This window comes from Oryctolagus cuniculus, chromosome 17 (genome assembly GCF_051225735.1).
Source record: "Oryctolagus cuniculus isolate XC-2025 breed Fujian yellow rabbit chromosome 17, ASM5122573v1, whole genome shotgun sequence".
Taxonomy (NCBI): Eukaryota; Metazoa; Chordata; class Mammalia; order Lagomorpha; family Leporidae; genus Oryctolagus; species Oryctolagus cuniculus.
In genome coordinates, this window is record NC_142883.1 from 47,775,374 (window position 1) to 47,789,054 (window position 13,681).

A 13,681-nucleotide genomic window follows, 5' to 3' on the forward strand; every position below is an offset into this window, starting at 1 on the left:
CTCTGCTCCCGGCCTGCGGAGCCAGAGTGGCCAGGATCCCTCTCAGCTCCGACGCGGAGATCCTCACACGCTCTAACCCCTCCGCCATCTTCGCGACTGCTGCTACAGCTGCAGCTACTTCGCCACCGCCGCGCGCAGCCAGGAAACCACGACGGACGGGCGGCGCGCGCGCTCACCCACTCCCACCCTTCTCCCCGCCCCCTCCCGCCTTCCCTCCCCAAACGACGGTGGCCGCACTGGGAGAAAAGCGCCGAACGCACGTTCGAGAGGGCCAGCTTCGGAGCGCGAGCCCGGGCGCGAGCGGCCTGCGCTGCGCGTGCGCAGAGGTATGGTCGGGGAAGGTGTGCAGAGGCTGGAGTTGGAGGCGCGGCGCCGGTGAGGTGAGGTGAGGCCGGGCCGTGCCAGGCGGGCGTGCACGGCGGTGGCCGCCGTCGCTGCTGTGGTGGGCACCGAGAACACTGGTGCCGATCTGGGGCTAGGGTTGATGGAGACGACCGCAGTCCTGCCGCCCATAGCCATCCTGGGCCACGGTCCTCCGCCACAGGCCGGGACTAGCGCCTTAGGCTTGTACTTGGGGATCTTAAAAATCTTGTAAAAGTAGTTCTTCCCGTTTGTAAGATTAAAAAACGGAGCCCTAGAGGACCGAGGTAAACTGCCCCGGGTGACGACGTCTGGTAGGACCTGGGTATCTTAATGCAAACTACATCTGCAAGCCTCCTGACTTAAAATGGACAGACAGCAGGGTTGGCTCCTGCTGAGGGAAGGAGTTGTGTGGAAGAGGAGGTACTGTAAGTCACCTGGGGAATTTTTGTATTTCTGTGGATTCTTGACAAAGTTACCCCCATGCAGTTGCGGTTGATTTTTTTCTTGCTTCAATCTTTAAAATTTAACTAGACTGGAAGACTTTAACCTTTATTGCCCCTGAACTGTTGTAAACCTTGGTGTGGTGGAAACTCCCTGTCCCAAGGTTGCCGGCCTCCCCCTGTTGCTCCTGCAACCCGACTATGCCTTAGTTGGAGCCCAGAAGGTTTGAGCGACCTGTGAAGTAACACTTTGCCACCAACAGGTTAAAGAGATTCAACAGTTCCGAAGGAGGAGAGTGACTTGAGTGGCCAGAGCAAGATGTGTTACACGCTAATTCGTTTTGATGTGGAAATTTGAGAGAATATTGCATCATTAAAAACAAAATCGGAAACAGAAAATTAGAACAAGTATGATTGCCAATTTAGTGCAACAGTGTCAGTGAACTGCAGATTAGATATGCCAAAAGTTAAGCCAGCTCAAAAAAATTTACAGAACTTGGGAATAAAATAGTAGGTAGTAACTGAGAGATAATGATGGGAGACATAAAGAATGGGTGCAAAAACTAACAATTAAGTATGATTCCAGAAGGTGATAACTGATTGAGTAGGAGTGTAGTCAAATAGAGCAAATTTTACTAAGTTGGTGGAAGAGTTTGAACTATCAGATTTAAAGAGAATTTAAATGAAAAGGCAACCATATTTAGACCTGTACCACAACAAAAGCTTCTGCTTTTAAAAAATTAAAATGTGTTTATGTATTGACATAAACAGTCTTCAGGATGTATTGTTTAATGCTTTCACTTTTAAAAACCACTTGCAGGTTGATATATATATAGTATGAGTCTATGTGTGGCAAAATCATTTGTCATATTTGTAAATTTCTATATAAATACATCCAAAAAGGGTGTGGAAGTACTTTGAAAACCGGCTACCCTTATGGAAAAAGAGGGGATTTGGTGGTAGAGAGTGAAAGTTCTATGTAATTCTGTAATTTTTAAAATTCTTAAAAATAGAGGTTGTATCACATTATATGGGTAAACCAAAAATAATAAAGCAAATTTGGATAAAAAACTGTATAAGTCATATTTATTGAGCATACAGTAAGAAAAGTAGAAATTGAATAACCACTAATGAAGCAAAAAATTCTAATCACAAAAAAACCACTAACTTTAGATAACTTGCAGATCAAAAAATAAAATAAGGCTAAGATCATGGATTTTTTTTAGAAATTAAGATAATGAAAGTATTCCATAACAAAATCCATGATATGTCATTAAAGCATTTGTGTGTAGCTTTAGGTACATTTATGTAAAAAAAAATAACAAGCTAAAAAAGAACAGTACTTGATAAATAAATAAAAAGAAAGCTCATTCTGTAGGAATAAAATAAGACATTTGTGGAAAAAAATAAGAAGGAAAAAGACATCCTCTTGGAGGTCTCACAAGCAATTCAAACTTAGTTTATCAAATCTCTGATTTTTCTCCTCAAACACATTTCTTATCCAGTCTTAAATCTCAGTAAATTATATTGCCATCTAAGTAAAAGCCCAGGCAGTATCCTTGGCCCCTCCATCTCCCTCACATTCACTTGATCTTAGCAAAAGGCTGAGAAGCAATTCCCTCACATTCCTCACATTCATTCCACTATCAGGATATGCCTTTTCTAGCTCTGCATTGAACATACATGGAATCATGTCCCCAACATTTTTCCCTTCTTTTTCTGTTGAATACTTTCACTGTCATTCAGAAGTAGGTTTTTTTCTTTCTCTTTTTTCTTTGTTTCCTTCATCATTCCCTACTTTTGCTGTTATTTTTCACACAGATGCAGACAGTTGAGCCAGTCATATTATTTTGTTCATACTAGCATCAACAGGGCCTTTCATTTTATCTTTAAAAAAAAAAAAAAGATTATTTATTTGAAAGAGTTACAGAGAAACAGAGATCTTCCACCCACTGGTTCACTATCCAAGTGGTTGCAACAGCCAGGGCCGGGCCAAGCTGAAGCCTAGAGCCTGGAACCCCATCCAAGTCTCCTATATGGGTGGTGGTAGCAGGGCCCAAGCATGTGGGCTATCCACTGCTTTCCCAGGTGCATTAGCAGGAAGCTGGTTTGGAAGTGGAGCAGCCCACATGGAATGCCAGCATCCCAAGAGGCGGCTTAACCTGTTGTGCAACAAAGTTGGGCCCTCATTTTATCCTTTTGCTTTTTGTTCTAGTTCCTACTCATGTTCCATCCCTGCCCTCTTTGTGACTCTAATATGTTTGATATGTGTCTTTGAATACATGTATCTATGTATCTTTGAATAATATGAGATTACTTGAAAACACTCATGAAAAATAGAATTAAAAGATGGTACAAAATATTTTGAAGTCCATGCATAGTTTTTTCACAGTATACATTGTTCATGAACTTTTTGAAGATTCCTTGTGTGCATAGATTTCAGTTTTTCCCAAAATAAACTTGTTTTTTAATTCCATTTTCCATTTCTTTCAATTCCATTTTTGAAGTACCCTTGTATAATGTTTTATGTACGTGTTTTAAATATATATAACTGATACAGTAGTATAGATCTCATTCAGTTTCTTTTGGGGAAGGTGGTAGGGAAGAGAAATACAGATAGAGAGCTCCCATCTGCTAGTTCACTCCCCAAATGCCCAGGGCTGTTGTGGGGTGGAAGCTGAGAGCCATGAATGCAATCCATGTTTCCCACTTGGGTGGCAGGAATCCAGTTACTTAAGCCTCACTGTTGCCTCCCATGGTCTACATTAGCCGGAAGCTGAAGTCTGGAGATAGAGCCAGGTATCAAACCTAGGCACTCCAATGTGAGACATGGGAACCAGCATCTTAACCACTAAGCCAAACACCCACCTCCTGTTTTCTTTTTCATGTTACTGTAAATGCTTCTGACTGTTGCATAGTATTGTCTTAGTGACCTCATACCTTTGGCCAGTGGTCCTAGGCCAAGAGTCAGAGTCCTTACCCAGAATTTTTATAATTTTTATAATTGAAACTAAGAAAGAAAGCAAATTCCTCTTCAGTGTGGAAGCAATAAAATGTAAAACACAGGAGCTGTCAGCATCCACGTGTCCTGCCATATGGAACCAGCTGGTATGCAGTGGAAAAGAAGCCGACATGCAGAAAGCAGCAGAGGTGAGAAACAGAGCCCTGGAAGCTCTCAAGTTCCTGGATCCAGTTGTTCCTGACGCTCCATATTTGTGCCCTTCCTGTGGTTTGTTCAATTCTTGGGTTCCATGAGCCAGTAAATCTTTTTTTTTTTTTTAATTTATTAATTTGAGAGACAGAGTTACAGAGAGAGGGAGAGACAGAGAGGTTTTCCATCCACTGGTTCACTCAAATAACCAAAACAGCCAGAGGTAGGCCCATCTGAAGCCAGGGTTCAGGAGCCAGGAGCTTCTTCCAGGTTTCCCACGTGATTGCAGGGGAGCCAGTAAATTTTGACACCCTTGTCTTATACCTAAACTAGTTCACTAGTTTTGGTTCTGTCACTTGGCAACCAAGATGCCCATTATATCCTCCAAAATCTCTATTTTTGGTAGTAGTGGCTTTTTAAAAACTTGTGGTAAAATACACATACAGTTTACCATTTTAACCACTTATAAGTCTATAGGTTAAATACATTGATATTGTGCAGCAAATCTGTAGAATGCTATACCAATTATATAACAGCTCCCCAGTCCCCTAGCCCCTGGCAGCAATACTTCTTCCTATCTTTGAATGTGACTACTCATATAAATGGAATCATGCAGTATTTGTCTTCTGTGATAGCTTAATGTCCTTGATGTTCATTCACAGTGTGTCAGAATTTCCTCCTTTTTAGTTAGGGTTGAATATATTCCATTGTATATACATACCATATTATGTATAGTCATTCATCTGTCAATGGACACTTAGATTACTTCCATTTTTTGGTTACTATGAATAATGCAGCTATGTACATGGTTGTAAAAATATCTTTGAGGCCCTACCTTCAGTTCTTTTGAGTCTACATCCAGGAGTAGAATTTCTAGATTATACAATAATTTTGTTTACATTTTTAAGAATCACCATGCTGTTTACCATAGCAGCTGTACATTTTACATTCCCTCCAGCAGTGTACAGGGATTCCAATTTATCTGTATCCTTCTGTATCCTCAAGGGTCTACATTTAACTTTCCTTTTTTTTTTTTTTTTATAGTAGGTATACTCAGGGTATGAGGTAGTATCTTGTAGTTTTGATTTGCATTTCCTTAATCATCAGTGATGTTGAGCATTTTTCATGTGCTTGTTGGCCATTTGTGTATCTTTGGAGAAAATTTCATTCAAGCTTTTGTCTTTTTTAATTTGGTTCATGTTTCCAAAATGTATCCTAAACTATTTTTTCCAGTCTCCATTTTTACCATCAGATCCTTCCAAATAGAAGACTGCAAAATCTCTTAATCACACTCCCTGATTCCACTCTTGTCCCCTTGCATTCACCACAATGTAGCCAGAATGATTTTCTAAAAATATGGAATCTTATATGTCATTTACCTGTACAAAATTCAGTGGCATTCCATTACTCATATGGAAAAAATAAATCCATGAATCATAGTCCCAAAATGATCTGGACTCTACTTTGGTCATTATTTTCAGACACATTAGCTGTGTTTTAGTTGCCTGAATATGCCTGTTCTTTCCCTTCTTAAAGGCTTATATGTATTTTCCACTACCTGAAACACTTTTTTCTCTATTCCACCTGAATAAAGCCCATTCACACTTTGGGTCATAACTTATATTTTCCTTCTATATAGAGCCCTTTTATTAACCTCCTTCCCCTATTTAAATAAGGCCCCCACGCCACTTACTTTCCTAATAGCAACTATCAAAATTGAAAGTACATATTTATTTTTGCATTATTTATTACAGATCTCCTCCTGGGTTGTAAGGTTTAAGAGGGCAAGAACATGTCTATTTTTTGTATTTTAATAATAAATTTAGTTTGAAGATTTAAGGATTTCTAACATTTTCCTAAATTCACTTTATATGTGTATATATATACATTCACATGTAATACTATTTTTTTTTTTTTTTTTTTTTTTTTTTTTTTTGACAGGCAGAGTGGACAGTGAGAGAGAGAGACAGAGAGAAAGGTCTTCCTTTGCCGTTGGTTCACCCTCCAATGGCCGCCGCGGCCAGCGCGCTGCGGCCGGCACACCGCGCTGATCCGATGGCAGGAGCCAGGAGCCAGGTGCTTTTCCTGGTCTCCCATGGGGTGCAGGGCCCAAGCACCTGGGCCATCCTCCACTGCACTCCCTGGCCACAGCAGAGGGCTGGCCTGGAAGAGGGACAACCGGGACAGAATCCGGTGCCCCAGCCGGGACTAGAACCCGGTGTGCCGGCGCCGCAAGGCGGAGGATTAGCCTAGTGAGCCACGGCGCCGGCCCAATACTATTTTTCTTGAAAACAGGGATATTAATATCAAAATGAAGGATTCATGATAATGATAACTTGGGGTAGGATAAGTATATTTTTCTAACACCTTATCTCCAGACCAAATAATATCTAACACATAGAAGGTGCTCAATATTTGTAGATTGAATAAACGAAGGAGTGAACAAACCAGATGTGAAAGTTATTTAGGAATATTAATATGTCCAACTTTTTACTAATAATTGTGATATTTAAGTTAAATGTTTTGCCAAAAAATAGAAATTACTGAAATTAATTCAAGAGGAGGTGGTAAATCCACAGAAACTAGTAACTGTGAAGTCACTGAAAAACTTAGTAGAGGTATATTTATAAGGTAAACACATTATCTTTATTTGCATGTAGAATGATTATTTTCTCTAAAATGGTAACAAGGATCAACTATCAATATGAGATCTTAAAAGATAATCTAGCAAAATATCATTATTTGATAGAGATAAAAAATCTAAATTTCATGTACATCATTGGTAATTTTAAAATCTAATGAAAAAAATGCCTTATTTCAAAAGTAGCAAAAATAAAAATAAACTGAGATATACAAAATACAAATAAACTTAGAATTCTAAAAAGGACAGCTTTTTTTTTTTTGACAGGCAGAGTGGACAGTGAGAGAGACAGAGAGAAAGGTCTTCCTTTGCCGTTGGTTCACCCTCCAATGGCTGCTGCGGCCGGCGCACCACGCTGATCCGATGGCAGGAGCCAGGTACTTATCCTGGTCTCCCATGGGGTGCAGGGCCCAAGGACTTGGGCCATCCTCCACTGCACTCCCTGGCCACAGCAGAGAGCTGGCCTGGAAGAGGGGCAACTGGGACTAGAACCCGGTGTGCCGGCACCGCAAGGCGGAGGATTAGCCTAGTGAGCCGCGGTGCCGGCCAACAGCTATGTTTTATAAGAAAATATTTTTAAATGTCAGTTATGCCAATTTATATATTTTACAATAGAATTTCTGGAGCCATTGACAAAGGAATTACAAGATTTGCTTGAAGCCAACAATTTTTAGAAAAAGAATCAGAGAAGAACTTACTAATACAAGTACATAACTGGAAAAAGCAATTAGCAAATCTGGTCAATGGAATACAATACAAAAGTCCCAAGCATTAATAGAAATTTAATTTTTGACAAATGTGGCATTTCAGAGGCAAAAGATGATTCAGTCAGTAAATGATATATTGAAAATTCACAAAAGAACAAGTGGCCAATAACTATACAGTAAAATGTTCCATTTCTGGTGATTTATGTAAATTAAAACTACTAGACATGTTTAATTAAATTGACAGATAAAGATGAGACAGCAAGTATGAAGCAAAATGAGCATTCCTTACAAACTCCTGTTGGAAGTATGAATTGGTGCATTCTGCAGCCCTTCTGGCGGTCAGTTTGGCAGTGGGTGTCAACTGTCTTAGGAGGATGCATGCCTTTTGATACAAATTGGCATTTGGTGGAATATACTCCGAGGATGCACAGAGATGCACAAAAGTCTTGCAACAATTATTTTCATTACATTATTATAGAAAAAAGGAAGGAATTCTAAATGTAAGTATTCAATGGAATTGTGTAAAATTTAAATTACAGCATATTTGTAAAAGAAGTACCATGAAGCCATTTTAAAAACTGAATAAATGTATCTTGATACAATTAATCATAATATTGTCTGAATAAAACAAGTTACTAAACCTGTCAAAAAGAACTTTTTTCCGTATATGTGGACCTGGTGGTGAGATAAACCGCAAGAGCTTATAAAGCAATTGTATTTGGGAAGGAAAGTTTAGTGGCTATTTTCACATCTCTGTATTTTTAGATTAAATTGTTTTTCTATTGAATATGGATAACTTTTACAATAAGGAAAAATAGAAATTTCATGTTTAAACACAAGGGAAAATTGAAGCATAATGTGGTTATTGAAAATTATCATGAAAACTGAATAAACAGCCAAATATATGAGTAAGAAAAATGTTTGCTTTGACTTTAACTATCATGTAATGTTTGTATATTGAAAACACATAATGAAACAGAAAATGAACATAGTTTACTTATTAAAATTCTAGGATTAGAGGCAGTTTTTTACTAAGTTAATTTTTAAAATAAAAATTTACAGTATGTCTTGAACCCAATATATTCAAGCAACTTCACAACAATGATGAAAAGCGAGGTATAGACCAATGGCAATGCCAAGAAATGGATGTTAATAGATGGAGGGGTGAGGCTTAGCCTTCCATTAGCACCTTCAGTTCCTATAAAGCTTCACCAGAAAAATTTACTTCAGCTTCAAGACAAGTCACCTATACAGAAATTCTGGCTCTCTTGTGATGGGGACAACTGGATATAATACCACAGGCCTCAGGTCTATTCTGTGTTATGCATTTTCAAAAAATATCAATAAATACACTGTCTCAGTCTTCACTTTGACCCCTTCTTATTCCTGGGTTTCAGAACCATGTGTGCTCAGTACTGCATCTCCTTTGCTGATGTTGAAAAAGCTCATACCAACATTCAAGATTTTATCCACCTCACACCAGTGCTAACAAGCTCCATTTTGAATCAAATAACAGGGCGAAATCTTTTCTTCAAATGTGAACTCTTCCAGAAAACTGGATCTTTTAAGGTAACAATCTTTTTGGTTAGTGAATCATGTATATTTTCAAGCCCCTTTCACATATAAATTTGATTCGCCAGTGAGGTAGGTAGGAGTAAATCAATACCTTGTAGTTGAAAAAGTGTTGGAGAAATGTTGAAGTCCTGGTTGCCTAGCATCATAGTGGAGTCCTGGCTCTGCTAGATTCTAGCTTCCTGCTAATGTGTATCCTGCAAGGCTGCATGTGATGACTCAAGTGCTTGGGGCACTGCCAGGGAGGCCTGGATTTAAGTTCTGGGCTCCTGGCTTAGCCTATCCCAGCCCTGGGGGTTTCAGGCATATGGAGAATGAACCAGCAGATGGAATCTCTGTGTTTATCTGTCTCTGCCTCTTGAATAAAATAACTTTTAAATGGTTAAGATAGTGTGGGTATTTGGTACAGTAGTTCACACCCGACTTGGGATGCCCACATCCCATACTAGAGTGCCTAGGTTTGAGTCTTGGTTCCTCTTCTGATTCCAGCTTCCTGCTAATGCACAGCAGGTGACAGCTCAAGTCTTTGGGTCCCCATCACCCACTTTGGGTGCCCAGATTGAGTTCCTCACTTTGGCCTGAACCAGCTGCAATTATTGTGGGCATTTAGGAAGTGAAACAGCAGATGGAAGATCTCTGTGTTCAAATAAGATGCAAATAAGTTTAAAAAATATTAAATGCTCTTTTAAAAGTGGTTAAGATGGTAAATTAAGGGAAAGCATTTGGTGCAGGAATTAAGTCACTGCTTATGAGCCCTGCACCCCAGAACAGAATGGAGATTTCTTTCTCTCTCCAAATAAAGAAATAAAGATTTTAGGGACAGGCATATAACACAGAGATTAAGTTCCCAGTTGGGACACCCATATCCTATTTCAGAGTACTTGGGTTCAAGTCCTAACTCTGCTTCCAATTCCAGCTTTCTACTATGTACAACCTAGGAAGCAGCATTGATGGTTCAAGTATTTGGGTTGTTGCTGCCTGTCGCTCCCCCTCTTCGTGGAGGAACGACACAGGACCCTGCGCTGTTCTTTTGTCTGCTCGGCCCTCCCCGGGTTTGCTGCTGGTTTTTCCCGGGTTGGCTACCGTCCCTTCCACCTCCGTGGAAGGGCGGTTCCCCCTGCCACTTTCCCCACTTCCGCGGGGGAGCGGCACACCGCCGGCCGGCTCTCTCGGGGGCTGCACAGGTGTTCCTTCAGATAGATGTTCCCTTTAGATGTTCCTGGTGCATGTTGTCTCTCTCCTCCTTTATAGTCCTCTTCCACCAATCCCAACTCTGCTACCCACACGCCGAGTATGCTGCTCTCCTCCAATCAGGAGCAGGTCCTGCTGTTTATTGGTTGAACTGGAGGCAGCTGTGTAGAAGCTGTTTCCTCCTCTCCCAGCGCCATATTGTGGGAGAGCAGATGCATAGAATAAGTCTTAATTCCAGTAACAGTCTAGTCCGAGTTGCTCCCCACAGCTGCCCACGTGGGAGACCCTGATTGAGTTTGGGCTCCTGGCTTCAGCCTGGCCAAACCCTGGCTGTTGTGAGCATTTGGGGAATGAACCAGCAGATGGAAGACCTCTCTTCATCTGTCTGTCTCTCTTTGTCTCTGTTTTTCAAGTAAAGTGAAAATAAGTACATAAATATCTTAAAGGAATCAGCATTGTGGCACAGTGCGTTAAGTTACCCCTATGATGCCTCATCCAATATAAGAGTGCTGGTTAGAGTCCCAGGTACTCCACTTCCAATTCAGCTTCCTGCTGATGCACCTGAGAAAGCACTGAAAGATAGCCCAAATATTTGGAACCCATGCCACCCATTTGGCAAACCATGATGGAGTTCCTGGCTCCTGGCTTCAGAAACCAAGCCTGGCTGTTGTGGCCATCTGGGAAGTGAACCAACAGATAGAAGATCTCTGTTTCTCCCTCTCTTCCACTGTTGCTCTGCCTTTCCAATAAATATTATTATTATATTTTATTGATTTATTTGAGAGGTAGAGTTATACACAGCGAGAGGGAGCGACAAAGAGAAAGGTCTTCCATCCACTGGTTCACTCACCAACTGACCGCAATGGCCAGAGCTGGGCCTGTCTGGAGCCAGGAGCTTCTTCTGAGTCTCCCACACAGGTGCAAGGGCCCAAGCACTTAGGCCATCTTCACTGCTTTCCGAGGCCATAGCAGAGAGCTGGATCAGAAGAGGGGCAGCCAAAACACAAACAGCATCCATATGGTATACCGGCACCACAGGCAGAGGCTTAGTCTACTGTGCCACAGTGACAGCCCCTCTCTCCTTCTGTCTCTGTAACTCTGCCTTTCAAATAAGTCTTTTATTAAAAAATTGCACATATCTAGGGTGTAGGATGTACAATTCACAGATTAGATATGCAAAGTTAGAAAACCTAGAAAAGCTTGGTTTTTTAAAAGAAACTTTCAAGTCTAGTAGTCATGTTCTGCATAATAGCATTTTGGCCAATGATAAACCACATATATGATGGTGGTCTGTAAGATACAGGAGTTAAAATATTCCTACCACCTAATAATGTGATAGCCATTGTATTATTGTAATGCATTACTCATATATGTTCAGTGATGCTGGTATAACAAACATGCACTGGCAGTCATAAAAGTACAGCATATAGGGCAGGCATTTGGACTAGTTAAGACAGCTGTTGGGATGCCTGCATCCCATATTAGAGTGGCTAGGTTTGAGTCCCAGCTTTGCTCCCAATTCCAGCTTCCTGCTAGTGCCCTGGGAGGCACTGGTGATAGATCAACTAATTGGGTTCCTGCCACCTACTTGGGAGAGCTACATTGAGTTCTAGGCTCCCTGTTTCCCTGGCTGTTACAGACATGGGGAATGAACCAGTGGATGAGAGCTGTTTGTCTCTCTGAAATAAATGAATACAGAAAAGTAGCACATAAAATTATATGTAGTACCTATATGATAATGATGTTGTTAAGTTTATGTATTTTATTTTAGGGTATGTGCCTTTTACTTAGACAAATTAAGTGCAGGGGCTGACACTATGGCCCTGCCCTGAAGCGCTGGCATCCCATATGGGCGCCGGTTTTTGTCCCAGCTCTTCTTCCGATCCAGCTCTCTGCGATGGCCTCAGAAAGCAGTAAAAGATGTCCCAAGTCCTTGGGCCCCTGCATTCTGGTTCCTGACTTTGGATCGGCTTAGCTCCAGCCATTGTGGCAATTTGGGGAGTGAACCAGCAGATGGAAGACCAACCCCTCCCTCCCTCCCTCCCTCCCTCCCTTTCTGTAACTTTTTTTTTTTTTTTTTTTTTTTTGAAGTACAAAACAGCCAGTTCTTTCAGGGGATAACTCCAGAAGGCACTGATGTCATAGATGACACCTCCATGCATGTTAGTGCCCCTGAAGACCTTTCCAGTGGCACAAGATGTAGAGATGAAAGACAGTGATTCCGATGATCCTGACCCTGTATAGGCCCAGGCTAATGTGTTTGCCTATAAAAAACTTTAGATATAAGGAAGATATTTTTAAATTTTTTTATTTATTTGTTTAAAAGGCAGAGTGACAAAGAGATCATCCATCCATTGGTTCACTCCCCAAATGGCCAACAACCAGGAGCCTGGAACTACATCTAGGTCTCTCACATGGATAGCAGGGGCCCAACTTCTTGGGCAATCTTCCACTGCCTTCCCAGGCAAACTATCAGGGAGCTGGACTGGAAACAGCAACTGGGAGAGGAACTAGTGCTGTGATATGGGTGCTGGTGTTACGGGTAGCAGTTTAACCCATTGACCTGCAACTTGAGCCCCAAGGAAATATTTTTGTATGGTTGTACAATGTGTTGTTATTACAAGAGTCAAAAACATTAAAAAGGGGCTGGCATTGTGGTTAAGCCTCCACCAACACTGGCATCCCATATTGAAGCACTAGGTCAAGTATAGGCTGCTCCACTCTTTTTTTTGTGTGTGTGTTGTTTTTTTTTTTTTTTTTTTTTTTAAGATTTATTTATTTGAAAGGCAGAGAGTTACAAAGAGAGAGGTCTTCCCACTAGTTCACTCCCCAAATGGCCGCAACAGCCAGAGCTGGGCCAATCCAAGCCAGGGGCTTCTTCCCGGTCTCCCACTTGGGTACAGAGGCCCAAGGACTTGGGCCATCATCCACTGCTTTCCCAGGCTATAGCAAAGAGCTGGATCAGAAGTAGAGCAGCCAGGACTCAAACCAGCGCCCATAGGGGATGCTGGCACTGAAGGTGGTGGCTTTATCCACTATGCCACAGTGCTGGCCCCTGGCCGCTCCACTTCTAACCTGACTCCCAGCAAAGCAAGAGAAGATGGCCCAAGCGTTTGGGCCCCTGCCACCTATGTGGAGATCCTGGATGGAGTGCCTGGCTTCCGCCTGATCTAGCCCCAACCTTTGTGGCCATTTGGTATATAAACCAGCGCATAGAAGATCTTCTGTCTCTTCTCTGTCACTCTGCCTTTCAAATAAGTAAAATCTTAAAAAAAAAAAAAAAAAAAGGTTGAAAAATTGAAATTTACAGTAAGGTTAATTTATTAAAGAAAAAATTTATATATTTAGTCTAGCTCACGTGTAGTATTTATGAAGTTTTCAATAGTGTAATGTCAGGCCTTCACAAGCACTCACCCCTCACTCATCTCTAACTTCTAGTCCCATGGTAAGTGCCCTATACAGGTGTACTGTTTTTTATCTTGTATGCTGCATTTATATTGTCTTTTTCTATTTTTACATCATAGCCTCTTACCATTGTTAGAGTTGCCTATAGAATTCAGTATAGTGACAGTTGTGTTTGTAGCCTAGGAGCAATAGGCTATACCATATGAAAGTG

General features: G+C 41.3%; 2 protein-coding genes across 53 annotated transcripts in view; one reads left to right on the forward strand and one right to left on the reverse strand.

Moving 5' to 3' along the window:
- Window positions 1–184, reverse strand: part of SMG6 (SMG6 nonsense mediated mRNA decay factor) — a 261,637-nt gene extending 261,453 nt beyond the window's left edge. For 9 of the 10 annotated variants that reach the window (XR_016223920.1, XR_016223919.1, XR_016223921.1 and 6 more), the window contains exon 1: window positions 1–184. Coding sequence is in view for 6 of the 10 variants with exons in the window: in XM_002718880.6 (XP_002718926.1) it covers window positions 1–88 (88 nt within the window). In the remaining 4 variants the exon portion in view is untranslated. The other variant, XM_008270916.5, reaches the window with a different exon arrangement.
- SRR (serine racemase) overlaps window positions 93–13,681 on the forward strand; it is a 27,756-nt gene continuing 14,167 nt past the window's right edge. For 3 of the 43 annotated variants that reach the window (XR_016223930.1, XR_016223928.1, XM_070061190.2), the window contains exons 1-3: window positions 336–385; window positions 3,870–3,953; window positions 8,700–8,871. Coding sequence is in view for 30 of the 43 variants with exons in the window: in XM_070061190.2 (XP_069917291.2) it covers window positions 8,704–8,871 (168 nt within the window). In the remaining 13 variants the exon portion in view is untranslated. Of the gene's footprint in view, window positions 386–471; window positions 789–1,066; window positions 3,954–7,629; window positions 7,803–8,699; window positions 8,872–13,681 lie in introns of those variants that run through there. The other 40 variants (XR_016223929.1, XM_070061201.2, XM_008270920.5 and 37 more) reach the window with 33 other exon arrangements.